Here is a 12,452-nt window from a genome sequence, read left to right as displayed (position 1 = left end):
AGTCTCTTAAAAGGGCCAGCTTCCCACCCCCACCCCCTGCCCTAACCTCTGCTGTGCCAGGGTGCTAGTGCCAGCTGCTGGGCGTGCCCCATGCCATACCCGCTTTGAAGCTCAGCTCATCCTGCTCCTGCCCGTCGTAGTCATATAGGGCCCGCACACGCATGCCTTTCCCCGCCGGCTCCTCCTCAAAGGGGTTGGTACTGCCATTGGCCTCGCTGGCGCTGAGGGAGTTGCCGCCCTCGTCGTCCGACCACTCAGTAGTGTAGGGCTGGCTGCGCTCGTAGCTGCTCACGCTGGGAACGCAAAGCAGGTAGAAAGTGCTGTGAAGAGAGGGAGGGAGGGAGGCCCGGACGTAGGGGGCAGGAGCGTGTGGGTCCCAGCAGAAGAGGGAATGTAAGCTGCCAGGGCCTTCCCCGGACACAGAGAGAGCTAGGGCCTCAACAGCTGGATTTCACCTGACAAGGGGCGGAGTCACACTGGCACTCAGATCGCTGCCCCAGAGCCAGACGTTACAGGGCTGGCACCAAAGACCCTCGGCTGTATCGCGGCGTATCCCCCAGGAACCGCCCGCAGTGGAAATAAATTGTATGAGAGGGCTTCTAAACAAAGAATAACAGATGTATGTTCCCTGCTTCCCCCTCCCCCCCACCTCCACTGTGTCTCTGCAGCCCTCCCCATCCCTCCCTGTGGACTGGAAATAGGAGGGCCCCCTCTCGCAGCTTGGGTGCTGTCACCTGCCGCGGTCCCCGGCCACTGCTGCTGACTCGCTCACTGCAGTGGCGTTGGTCAGGGTCACCCCTTCGTTCTTCTTAATCTTCTCTCGCCTTGTTATCGTGTGCGTGATGTCCAGGTTCCACTCCTGGAGACACAAAGCAACATGGGCCCCTGTGCGCCTGCCAGGCTCTCTTCACCCACCTGCCCACCACGGTCCCCTCCCCATGCCCAGTGCAAACCCCTCCCCGTCCCCTCCCCATTTACGGCAGCCGGAACGGGGCAGGTGGGAGCCTCACCTCAAACTGGGGCCAGTTCATAGGCATCCCCGGGCCGCTGGTGCCGCGGAACCACCTGAGGTCCTCCTGCGCGTCCGCCATGCGGATGGTTTGCTCCAGCTCGCGGTAGACGGTGGTGTAGCTGAGGGAGGTCACAAGCAAAGCAGAAGTGAGGAGCCCCGGGTGCCCCCTGCGCTCACGGACGACAGAAGCTCCTTCGAGCTGAGCCGGGGAAGGACTGTGGACGCTTACTGGCAGAGAAGGCAGCGGTCGGGGGCGGTTATGGGAGGACGGATCAGAACTACGGGGCAAGTGGGACTCCCAAGCGAACTCAGAACTGGCATTCCTCCTGCTGGCCACAGGAGGGAGCCAGGCCACTGCACAAATCCGCCTGGCCTGGCCATTGATCCAGGGATATCCCTAGATGTGGCTGGAGTCACTGCTTCCAGCCCTGTGCCCTCCATCTGCCCTTAGCGTGACTGGGTCTGACTGTACCTCATCCAGCATCCTCTGGGGCCTGGTTCATGGCAGCCCGGCCAGTCAAATCACTGGAGACCCCTCTAGTTCCTATACGCTGCTGCCCTCGCTCTCCCCACTACCCCCGTGGACGTGGTTACCTGCTGCTCTCAGCCAGGTTCAGGTGCCGCTTGATGTCCAGCAGCACCTCCTTCAGGAAAATGAGCCTCTTCTCCTCGAACTGCTGGCACTGCTCAAACACCTGCTCCATGCTCTCCATGTACTGCGGGGTGCACTTGTTCAGCTCCTCCAGCACCTTCTCGTACTTCTCTTGGGTCTGCGGGCACAACCCGGGGCCAAGGCTAAAGCCCAGGCCCCCAGAGCTCCTTTCCTGGTCCCTGGCAGAGCCTCTCCCCACCCCGTGTCCAGCTTGTGATGAACCCATCTCCTTTTCTGTGAGGGCAGGGAACCTAGACAGTCAGCTGGGACAAATCAGCTGAAGCCCTGACGTCAATGGAGCTGTGATTTATGCTACCTGGGGACCTGACTCTCCTGGAGAGACACTCATTTACACCGGGTGGGGGTCTGACTCCATTGAAGTGATGCTGCTTTGTGCCAGCAGGGGAGCGGGCCTTCTCTCCCCTAACTGTTGCTTCCGCTGCACCCGCAGCCCCACCAGCTGCACCTGTTGTTTGGGGTTGGCTCAGGGGCTGAGATCCTTTGTGGAAGGGGAGATGGGAGAAGCAGCTGTATCGCCAGAGCCCCTCTTTCAAGGACAAAAAAGGCCAGTAGCCTCTGATAACCTGGTAAGGCCTCTTCCTGGAGGAGACAGAGAGTGGGGTTCCAGGCGGGTTCTCCAGTCTCTCCTGGTTCTAAGTGCCAGTGCAATGTGTCCTGGCTGCCCTGGAGGCTGGAACTATGTAGCCACAGAGCCCTGGCAGCGAGGCAAGTTTCCCGCAGGCTGCTCTGCCAGCATGAGTCACCATGGACCCGCAGGGAGCTGGGCGTGTGTCTGGCCCCCCTCCCCCTTCCCTCAAGGGCAGCAGCTCGCACCTTTTGCACATCTTGCTTGCACTTTTCCACCTTGTCCTGGAGCTTCTTCTGCTGGTCTGCAGTGATGGACTGCTCCGCCTTGCTGTTGGCTTCCCGGGTCATGGCCAGCTTCTCCTCTTTGCACGCCAGGTGGTAAGCTTTCTTCGCCGTCTCCACCTGTTGACAGGAGGCGGGGTGGGGGAGGGAAGGAACCCAGGGCAGATGTTTGCAGATGTTCTACCCGTAACCCTTATCCCTTCCCCTAAACATCTCTGTGCTCTAATTGGGCTTCCACCCTGCCTTTGTGCTGTCTCTCCCCAACCCTGCGAATGGAGACTTGGGCATGGTTTTGTCTCATTCCACCTTCGCCCAAGTGCAATGGCGTGTTCGGAACTGAGTTCCTCTGGGGTCGGTGGCCGAAGAACGGGCAGGTACAAATTATTATCGTGTGTACTGCAGTAGCACCTAGGAGCCCCAGTCCTGGGCCGGGACCCCCCTGTGCTAGGCGCTGCACAGACACCGAACAAAAAGAGGGTCCCCTGATCCTGTTCCTGCTTCCTACGTTCAGCCCTTGGGAACTTGGCCAGCTTCTCAGGAACAGTGCAAGAGGTGCTGAATGGGGAACTCCACGGGCAAAACAGGCACCTGTCTACCGCCCTTTGAGGAATGACTGGTTCTCCCAATGGCACAACAGGTACCAGTCCTGGTGCCCCACCAGAGATGGGGATCCCCTGGACACTATGCGCCCCGCACCCCTGCAAGCTGTGACTGGTGCCTCTGTGGTTACACCAGGCATCTTCCTCCTAACTGCTCCCAAGGTACAACCAATACCTCTGGCCATACAGCTGCACCTTCTCCCCCGCCCCGCCACATGCTCTGGTGCCTGTGTGAGTGGCTTGGGCACCTGGCCCCCATCCCAGCGGCCCTGTGGGTATAGTAGGTGGGCTCTTTCCTCCCTGACCTCATCAGGCTCTCAGTGGTTCACCTCTCCGTCAGCAGGCCCGCTCCACCCTGTCCCGCCTCCTACCTCCTTCATTTTCTTGGCCCAGGGTTTCTGTGCTTTCCGGAAGCCGTCGTCTGCCTCCTTGGCCTCCTTGAAGCCTCCCATGATCTGCTTGTGGTAGAGGTCCTTCTGCCAGTTCTTCACCTTCTCAAAGTCCTCGTTCAGCAGGCTGTTCTTCACGTCCTGATGCAGCTCGCTCACCTTGTCCGCCTCCGTCATCATGGCTCCCCACGCCCTCTCCAAGCTGCCGTACTGCGGGCCTGTGGGACGGGGCTGAGGTAAGTAATCTATGTCATGGCAATGCCCAGCCCTTCTCTAGTGGCTCCTGTCCATGAGTCCCGCAAAGTGCCCATTTCATGGCTGGGGAAACTGAGGCACAGAGCAGGTGGAGGGGTGGTGATTTGTTCAAGGAAGTGCAGCAAGTCAGGGGTCGAGTCAGGAATGGAATCCAGGAGTCCTGTTTCCTTGTCCCTAGTTCTAACCCATAGGCCATGCTGCTGCCCCTTGTGAGGTCTGAAATACCCCTGACTGGCATATTTCTGACTGGGAGACTGATGGGGTTAAAACCAAACAAGTTGATTCTTTGAATCTGGACAGCCTGCTGAATTGGATGCTAATTCGGGGCCAGGCAGCAAGCCCACAGCTGTTACCTGGTGGGACTTCACAGCAACAGAGGGCGGGGAGAGAATTGAGATCCTCCAGCTCCAAAAAAACCAGGCCCCTGCTGCATGAGCTAGAGGAGAATCTCCATTAGCAGTGCGGGACCTATGCCACACAATCAAGCAGTTTTGATTCCATCCAGAAAAGGGCAGTGGGGCATGCACCACCAGCCAACTTGCTCTAGTTATTAGAGGACATCAAAATATAGATCTAAAGAATTTGCAGGGGGTAAATGTATGAGCTCCGTTCCCATTCTGGAGTTTCTCCCTGGTGGGAGGAATGCTGCAGTGCCCCCACACCATGAAGGGCTGGGGACAGAGGCAGAGCCGCGATACCTTTCTCGATCAGCTGCTTCCACCTCTTGGACCAGTCGGTCAGCTGCTGGGCATAAGCCTTCTCGATCTTGGCCCGCTCGTGGATGCAGTTCATCAGGTCATTGCAGAGCCGGTGCCCGTCGTCAATCCGCTTCACCGTCCGCTTGTAGTTCCCCACCTGCCGGAGAGATGGACAGCTGGCTGGGAACAGCAGCCGGCTGTGGCCAAGCCCTGCCCGCTCTGGAGACAGGAGGGAACGGTGAGCGCCGGCCCCAGGCCGAACTGAACCGGGGGGTGGGTGGAGAGGGCTGGGGGTGAAATCAGCCATTTCTGGAGTGAGTGGTGCTAGACTGGCTCAGGAGAGGAGGGGGCGGGTGAGAGGTTGGAGACTGAAGCTGGTCTATTTTAATTCACGTTGCTTCCCAGTAGCCCTCCCCCCCTCCCCCCCGTTGTCTCGCGCTGTGGCTGGATGGGATTAGGCCAAAACCAGGTGATTTCCCTTCACGCGTGACTTGCGACAGGACTGAAACGCTGCTCTCCAGAGAGGAGAGGCCCGTGCCCTGCCAGGCTGCGTTTCAGAGGGTCACATTCAAAAGAAAGAAAGAGAGAACACCGCATTCTCTCCATAACTCACTCCCCCGTGCAAGGTCGCTGAGCTTCCGAGGCACCCTGCGGCGGTGGCCGAGCCCCGAGCTGGATGCTGAACCGGGACCACACGCAGGGCTTCTGCTGCTCAGGCCCTGAGAGCGCAGTGACTGCAGCTGCAATTCCAACGCAGCCGGCATTCGATGCTCCGCGATAGCTCGCGCCGCCTGGGGCAGGAGACCGGGTTCCAGCGAGCCGTCAAGCCGCCGGCGGTTGTCCCTGGCTCTGACGATCATGGGGAGCTCAGCCTCTTGCAGGGGTGGTCAGGCGGGGGGCATGAGGGTCTCTGCTGGGCCCAGCCAGCAGGGGGAGCTTCCCGTTGGTATGGTTTTGCCACCTCGGTTTGAAAACGTGGTTGCTTGAGGAGGTCGATGGCGCCCTCTAGCGGTGAGTTTGCTCAGAAAAGAGTGCAGAGCAAACCCTAGCGAGCAGAGATGCCACCCTCCAGGGCTGTGGGAGCACCTGACTATTCCACCAGCAGAGCCCACCCAGGCACCAGGGGAGGCAACAGGTACAATCTGTTGCTCCTCCCTGCTTGCTCAATGTCTCTCAGGGGGCCTCGGTGGGGGAACTCACCTCCCAGAAGCTGTCGGTTATTTCCTCCGCAGCCGCTGCAGACTCATCGTAGGAGCCCGACATGGTTCCCGTTCCTCAGGGTTTAATGCACACGCTCGGCCGCTCTCCGGGAAGCACCAGACCTCATGCACTGGTTGGAGGAAGGACAGGGTTCAGAGGGGAAGAATGCATCATTCAGAGCCCAGCCCTGCCAGCTGCTGCCAGGCATTGCCAAAGCCCATTATAGGGAGCCCCCGCTGAAAATTTCCCAGTAAATAAAACAACAGAAAATTGATCTCCACCTTTTAAAAAATAAATAAATAAACCAACGCTGTAAAATATTTGGTCTTAGGTAAAAATGTTCAGGTTTTTTTCCTGAAAATTTCTAGTGAAACTCAACTTTTCCAGACACACACAAAAATTGGATTAAAAATCCATTTTTCCATAAAAAACGAGTTTAGCGGGAAAAGCCCAACTCCGCTTTTCCAAACTACACCCCATATCACCCATTTTACCCACAAGTGAAATTATCATCATGCAATAATTAGATTACAGTAACCCACAGAAACCCCACTGAGGTCGTGTTCCTGTTGTAATAATACTCAGCTCCTATATGGCACTTTTTGTCAGTAGATCTCAAAGAGCTTTACAGAGGAGGTCATGAGCATTACCCCATTTTACAGATGGGCAAACTGAGGCACAGAGTGGGAAAGTGACTTGCCAAAGGTCACACAGACAGCCAGGAATAGAATCCAAGTCCTAGTCCAATGCTATATCCACTAGGCCACACTGCCTAGATGTACTAGATGCTTTACACAAAGCAAAGTTATGGTCCCTCCCCCAAACAGTTTACAATCTGAGAAGCCAAGTGACATATGAAGGATGGGAGAGAAGGACCAAATCAAGTAAAGACCAATTTTTAAGAATACATTTGTCATTTTTAGAAATAAATGAAGAAACACAGTGCCAGCTAATCCTGCCTGCCCTGCCAGCCATCATTTATTGGCTGGTTTCTCACAGGTATCAAGACTTACAGGGATTTGAAAGAGAAGAGAATAATGCCCCTACAGATCAGTCAGGGAGGCTGTTCTGTACATAAAAAGTGGCCATTTCTGGGGTGGGGGGGGGAGGAATGTAACAACCACTTAACAGACTAGAGCAACCCTGCAGAAAACTTTGGGTTTGCAGGGGTGGGGGAGGGTGCAGGGGGAGAGGGGAATGAAAAGCACTGCATCCAGTTGAAAAGGAAAAGGGAGTTTTGCCAGGTAGGCTATAAGTCCCCAATTCAGCCAGGGCCAACAATGAGCTTTGGAATGCTGAATTCATGATCCTAAAAATACTCATCTTTACTACACCATCTTTTCCTAGGACAGCCCTGAACCCAGCAGCTAGGTACTGAAGAATTGAAAAGCACTCACTTGGATTTTTGTACCCCAAAACCACTCCGCATTTATTAAAGCAAAGACAAGGCATGCATGGACTGACAGAGATCAAAACAGCTGCTTGACCGGCTCAGCAGCCAGCTCTCTCCTCTGAACAGGTCAGAAAAACCATTTCTTTGCGCATCTCTAGCTTCAGAGTCAGCCATACTCAAATTTAATTAGACTAGCAGGTGAAGGCTAGAACGCTGGTTGCAACAATGTGACCTATTTTGCAAGTTCCCAAGTCTTTGAAAGCCATGGGAATGCAGTAGCTCCCAGAGAATCTAGCATAGTCCTCATGTGTGTATATTGTGAAGTAAATAACCCTTTACATACTGGACTAAAATAAACCATAAGTAAGTTGGACTGGTACAAGTTCCATATTACACTGGTGCAGCCCATGTACACTGGGGTGTGCCCTAGGCTAGCTTCATCATACAGCCATAGAGACAGGCCCTTTTAGACCACACTCCTGTATTAAAAGGCTCCTCTCCTGGCATGGGAGAGGAATCTATATGTCCATCCATTTCTTGGCTTCTCTGACACTGGTCCAGAAGCAAGACCCTGCCCTGCCCTTGGGACCAGTTCAGGGCCAGCTCAGCCCCCTTGCAGCCCTGCGTGTAAGTCTATCACATGCAGAGAGCAAGAGCTGGGCAGCTTGGCATCTTGCTGCTACTGTCACAGTCTCGGGTCACGTGAGCGGTCGAGCAATGTTATTCAAGTCAATAACTTCTACAATGGGAGGTGTCTGTACTCGAAACCACTGCAGAGGGGATGGGCTGGGATAAGGCGCCTCGGGAGCCTGGCCTCCCTTGGTCCCAGCTGCGCCACCCTTCCCTTCTGCATTCAGATCCTGGCTGCATTAAAACAGAGGGAGAATAACATCGGAAGTGGCTGGAGGCTTCTTCGTCTCAGCAGGGGCGGGATAATGCCGACCCCCAACAGCTCCCTCTGTCCTCCAGTACACTCAGATACCAGCAGCACTAGGTTATGTGCGTCCCCTCCATCCATTATAACCACTCCATGCCACCCTCTGTACCGTATTTAAATCTCTACCCCCAAGAGCAGTCCTGCTCCATTCCACAGGGTTTACTATCTGGAAAGACGTCCCCGTCGCAGATCCCGAATGAACTATGAACAGCCCACGCAAGGCTCCGGGCAACGAGGAGGAAATAACCCATGGACTGCTTAGCAGAAGAATCGTCCCCTTACCCAGATTTCTTCATGCCCTGCTGCACATCCCTGCTGGACTGAGTGGCACATGGGGTGGGGGTGGAGGGGGATAGGAAGCTGGGTTGCGGTGGTTGTTGGGGAGGGTGGGGGACAGGGGGAGTCAAGCAACAGGAAATTCTCCTCCTGATATTTCAACCTAATCCCCTCTGATCTTCTGAAAAACAGCATCCCCAGAGAGTCATGTAAGCCAGCCAAGCCACTTAACCCTTTGCCGCTTTGCTAAAGGAGGGAAGAGCTGGCATCAGAACAAGGCAGGGAGGCAGCTCTGGCCAGGGAAGGCCAAGCTAGTGCCCAGCAGAACGCTCATCTGCACCAGGTGCTTCCAAGTGGAAGGTGGAACTGGAGAGGCTGCGAACTTGCCTATGGTCAGCTCTCTTGTACCTGTTCTCTACGGTGCCTCCTGCTGGGAGAAACTGGGAGTGGAGTGGCAGCGAGCTCCCTCTAAAATAGTGTTGATACAGTTTATACAGCACAGAGGAGGACAACTAGCCTTTACAGGTCTGAGCTAGAGAGGATGGAGAAGGTGAGGCACGCAGCGCCTTCAGGGCTCTCCCTGGCCGGAGATGCAGCCTTAGAGAAGATTCCAGGATCTTTTGCTTCTCAGGCAAACTGTTTTTTAGGAAACTTTTTCATCGAATCCCCTGAAAACCTCATCAACTATAATGAAAGCATCGAAGCTGGGGCTGAACCCAACCCCTGGGTCTGAGACACCTGCGGTTTGAAATCTGGACCCAGATCCCAGTTTTCTAGAGGGCCAAAGCAAAGTCCCAGAACTCTGGGCACTGAAGGGACAGATCTGGACCCAAATTTTGCTGCTTGACAGCTGGCAGTTGTTTTGCCTGCACTCTCTCCAAACTAGTCAGGGAGCTCAGGGTCTTGTCTCACCAAAGCCTCCCCCTGGCAGCACTGACCGGAAAGCCCTGCTGTTTGTGGATGCAGCATCAACTCTTGTTAGTTTGTTCTTAGCATGCTGACCTTCCCAATTAGCTGATGGATTATCTCCTCCAGGTGACTGTAACCCCTCACCTCTCGAAGCCAGCCTCAGGGGCAGGCGAAGTGTCTCAGGGGAGTTAATTACTAACAGCGAGTAATCTTGCTCCTGGATTGTCTGCAGCACTCTGGCATGGGAAGCTCTCTGTGAAGGCTGGAAACCCCACCACAGGTACTTACAGGATATGCAACAGAATTTATCAGATGAATGTCTCCGGCCGTTAGTTTGACTCTGGCAAAGGCTGAGCCGGAAACGGAATAGGGCTGTTACTCAAGATTCCAGGGTTCCTCTCCCAGGTCTCTAGGAGGGAGTGTGCTCTAGTGGGGAGAGTAGGGGACTCTTGGGGCTAGTGGGGTGAGCTGCAGTCTACTTTCATCACTGCTCACTGGCTGACCTTGGATAAATCGCTTCCCCTCTCTATGCTTTGGGTTCCCTGTCTATAAAACGAAGACTGTGATCTGGACTCTCCATTGTGCAGCGCTTTGAGATCGAGGGATGGAAAAGAGCGACATTCTGTGCTATTTTATGTGCGTCCATCCAGCCCTCTAGCCACATGGACAGTGTAAAAAAAATTTCAGCGACATTTCAGATCAAGCGTGCGAATCCAATAACAAATTCCCCCAATGACTCCTGGCTCTTTCCCACCCTCCCCACCTCCAGCTTCTCATCCCTCCTCCAGAAAAGCCAGGGGGAACAAACAGGCCTTGTAACTTGACCTGGAGCCCCGCAAACTCAGATTCTGGCAAACTGAAGCCTAAAGTAAATTCTCCAGCCAAGGAGCCCTCCCCAAATATGCCCTCTCCTCTGGCCCCTTGCGATTAAACCATTGGGGCATTACCCTGAATGCCTGGCAGAGAAAGGGGTCCCTGAGGAACCCATGAGCCATACCTTTTAGGGCTTTAGGAGTGTAAATGAGCAGCTGGAAGGGAACGGGCAGCCGGTGTGGCTTCTGGTGCCATAACGCACAGACTGCCGCACTGGGCGCTAAGGGAGGCCGGAGTGCTCGCAAGGGTGCAACCTACAGCAATCCAGCCCAGCAGTGACCAGGGCCTATCTCGCTGTGCAGGGTTCAGTGCTATACCCTGGTTGTCCTGTGAGAGAGACAGCAACTTGGGAACAGGAGCCGAGGGGGCTTTTCCACTGGATGGTGCAGCAGCGGGGACCATTGCCAGCCGCAGCCCTCTGTGCTGCAAGGGTCGCTGGAGCGAGTGCCTGAGCTCATCGTTAAGAGGCGGAGTTGTAGGGCTCAGTGCAATGGAATTAACAGAGCCTTGAAGGGATTTAGTGATATAACCAAGGAACCCACCAATCCTGCCCCGTGTTTTAGGGCTGGCTATAAATAAATGCCTGACTCTGTCCCTCACATGCAGTCCGAGGGATGGATGTATGTATGCACATACACAATGTAACACAAAGCCCACAGCAACATACAGCATACACACAAAGCACACACAACACACAGATATACACTGTAGCAAACAGCAACACGCACAGCAGTGGACAGCAATACACAGAGCAATGCACACATACGCATACAGAGCAACACGCCCATGCACAAAACATACAGCAACACAGAGAGACACATGCACACAGACAACATGCAGACAGAGCAATATCTGCATAACACCAGAGCACCACACTCTCAGTAACACACTCAGTTGTGCAAATGCACCCCCACAAAACCAAATATCATGTCACTGCAAGGTACGCACATACATGCATACACACAAACACGACCTGCATGCTCACGTCCCCAAATGTACATTGAAATACGCATTCACGCAAATGTACATTCTACCCACAAGTGTGTGCGCTCAGACCAACACTGTTGTCTACACACACACACACATACTCCCTGACGTCTGCTGCCGTGTGTTACTGTCCACTGCTGTCAGCTGTTTCAGTGTAGGGCTTTACAGACAGACACACACACATGTACACTTTGTTGTGTATATTAGTCTGTTGTTTTGTTGTGGTGCTATGCACACACGTGCGCACACACACTATTGCTGTCAATTGTTTTGTTGTGGGGCTACACACAGACACTGCTGTTTGCTGCTGAATATATTGTTGCATCTTGCTCTGTTTTGTGGTGGTGCTATGCACACACACACATTCCCTGCTGTTTGTTGTGCATGTTACTGTCTGTTGTTTTTTGTGCTAAACCTCCCCCGCCCACACACACACCTTCTCCCTCGCCCCGCACCGGGCCTGCACTCCCAGCCCCATGTAGAACACTCGCTCCCTTATCAAGTTCCCCCAGATCCTAAGAGATCAGCAAGGCAACAAGATGAGCAGCTGAAAAGGGTTGAGCATTATCAAGCCAATTTTACACATATTGCACTGGGGTTAAAACACATCAAGGGGAGAAAATGAAACCGCTTTAGTGACACCTCTGCCTGGGAGTCAAGTTTCTCTCTGCCAGCCACAGAGAATGCGCTGTGTCAAAGGGGCGAATGTAGGAACGCTGAGACCCTCGTGAAATTCTGCCTTTGCCATGCTGCAGTAGTTAGCAGTGCCAGGGAGGGAAGAATGGTGGTATCCCCGTGGTTTAGACCCGGGCACATTGTAGCCCAGTGCTAGGGGGGAGTGAGAACAAGGTACCAATGCAAACCGAGCCAGGAGTATGCCGGCACTGTCAGGTGACGCAAGCATGCCAGAAGACCTGGGGTCAAGGAGAAGGAAAGGACGTGACTGATCTGTTGGACTTGTGTTAACTAGTTTTCTTTTGAAGAACTGAAACCAAAGCCCTGAAGGAAAGGGACTGGAATCCTGTGGGTGGAAAGTGTTCTCTGTGCAGGGGCTGGCAAGTTAACCCACTGGCTTATAGTGCGGGTGCGTTTACAACTTCACTGCAGTTGTGTTTAGGGTTACCTATCGGGTAATGAAGTGAAATGAATGCAAGAGACATGCAATCCTCTGCACTCCACATAGATCCCTACTGAGCTTCTTTTTAAAAGAGAACCTGTTCAAGAAATATAGGGGTGGGTTAACTCTGGTGTACTGGCCACCCTGCCTCATAAACAAGTAGCTATGGTCTGCTTCCTTAAAATCCTCCTGGAGACAGTATTCTTTTATGACTAATTATTGTCTGCATTACAGTAACACCCACAATGTGCCAGGTGCTGTTCAGATGTACCCCCACTCTTCACG

General features: G+C 54.1%; 1 protein-coding gene across 2 annotated transcripts in view; it reads right to left on the bottom strand.

Moving 5' to 3' along the window:
- The window catches only part of PACSIN1 (protein kinase C and casein kinase substrate in neurons 1), a 57,488-nt gene that overhangs the window by 7,543 nt on the left and 37,493 nt on the right, over nucleotides 1-12,452 (bottom strand). For both annotated transcript variants that reach the window (XM_007063502.4, XM_037885049.2), the window contains exons 2-9: nucleotides 5,676-5,805; nucleotides 4,476-4,632; nucleotides 3,505-3,740; nucleotides 2,499-2,654; nucleotides 1,607-1,782; nucleotides 1,011-1,131; nucleotides 735-859; nucleotides 100-293 (exon numbers count right to left, since the gene is read on the bottom strand). In XM_007063502.4, the coding sequence (XP_007063564.2) occupies nucleotides 100-293; nucleotides 735-859; nucleotides 1,011-1,131; nucleotides 1,607-1,782; nucleotides 2,499-2,654; nucleotides 3,505-3,740; nucleotides 4,476-4,632; nucleotides 5,676-5,738 (1,228 nt within the window). In that variant the 5' untranslated portion in view covers nucleotides 5,739-5,805. The remainder of the gene's footprint in view (nucleotides 1-99; nucleotides 294-734; nucleotides 860-1,010; nucleotides 1,132-1,606; nucleotides 1,783-2,498; nucleotides 2,655-3,504; nucleotides 3,741-4,475; nucleotides 4,633-5,675; nucleotides 5,806-12,452) is intronic.

Source organism: Chelonia mydas, chromosome 21, assembly GCF_015237465.2.
Source record: "Chelonia mydas isolate rCheMyd1 chromosome 21, rCheMyd1.pri.v2, whole genome shotgun sequence".
NCBI classification, from domain to species: Eukaryota; Metazoa; Chordata; order Testudines; family Cheloniidae; genus Chelonia; species Chelonia mydas.
Note: the sequence above shows the minus strand (reverse complement) of the source record. Positions and strands in the feature narration are given on the sequence as shown.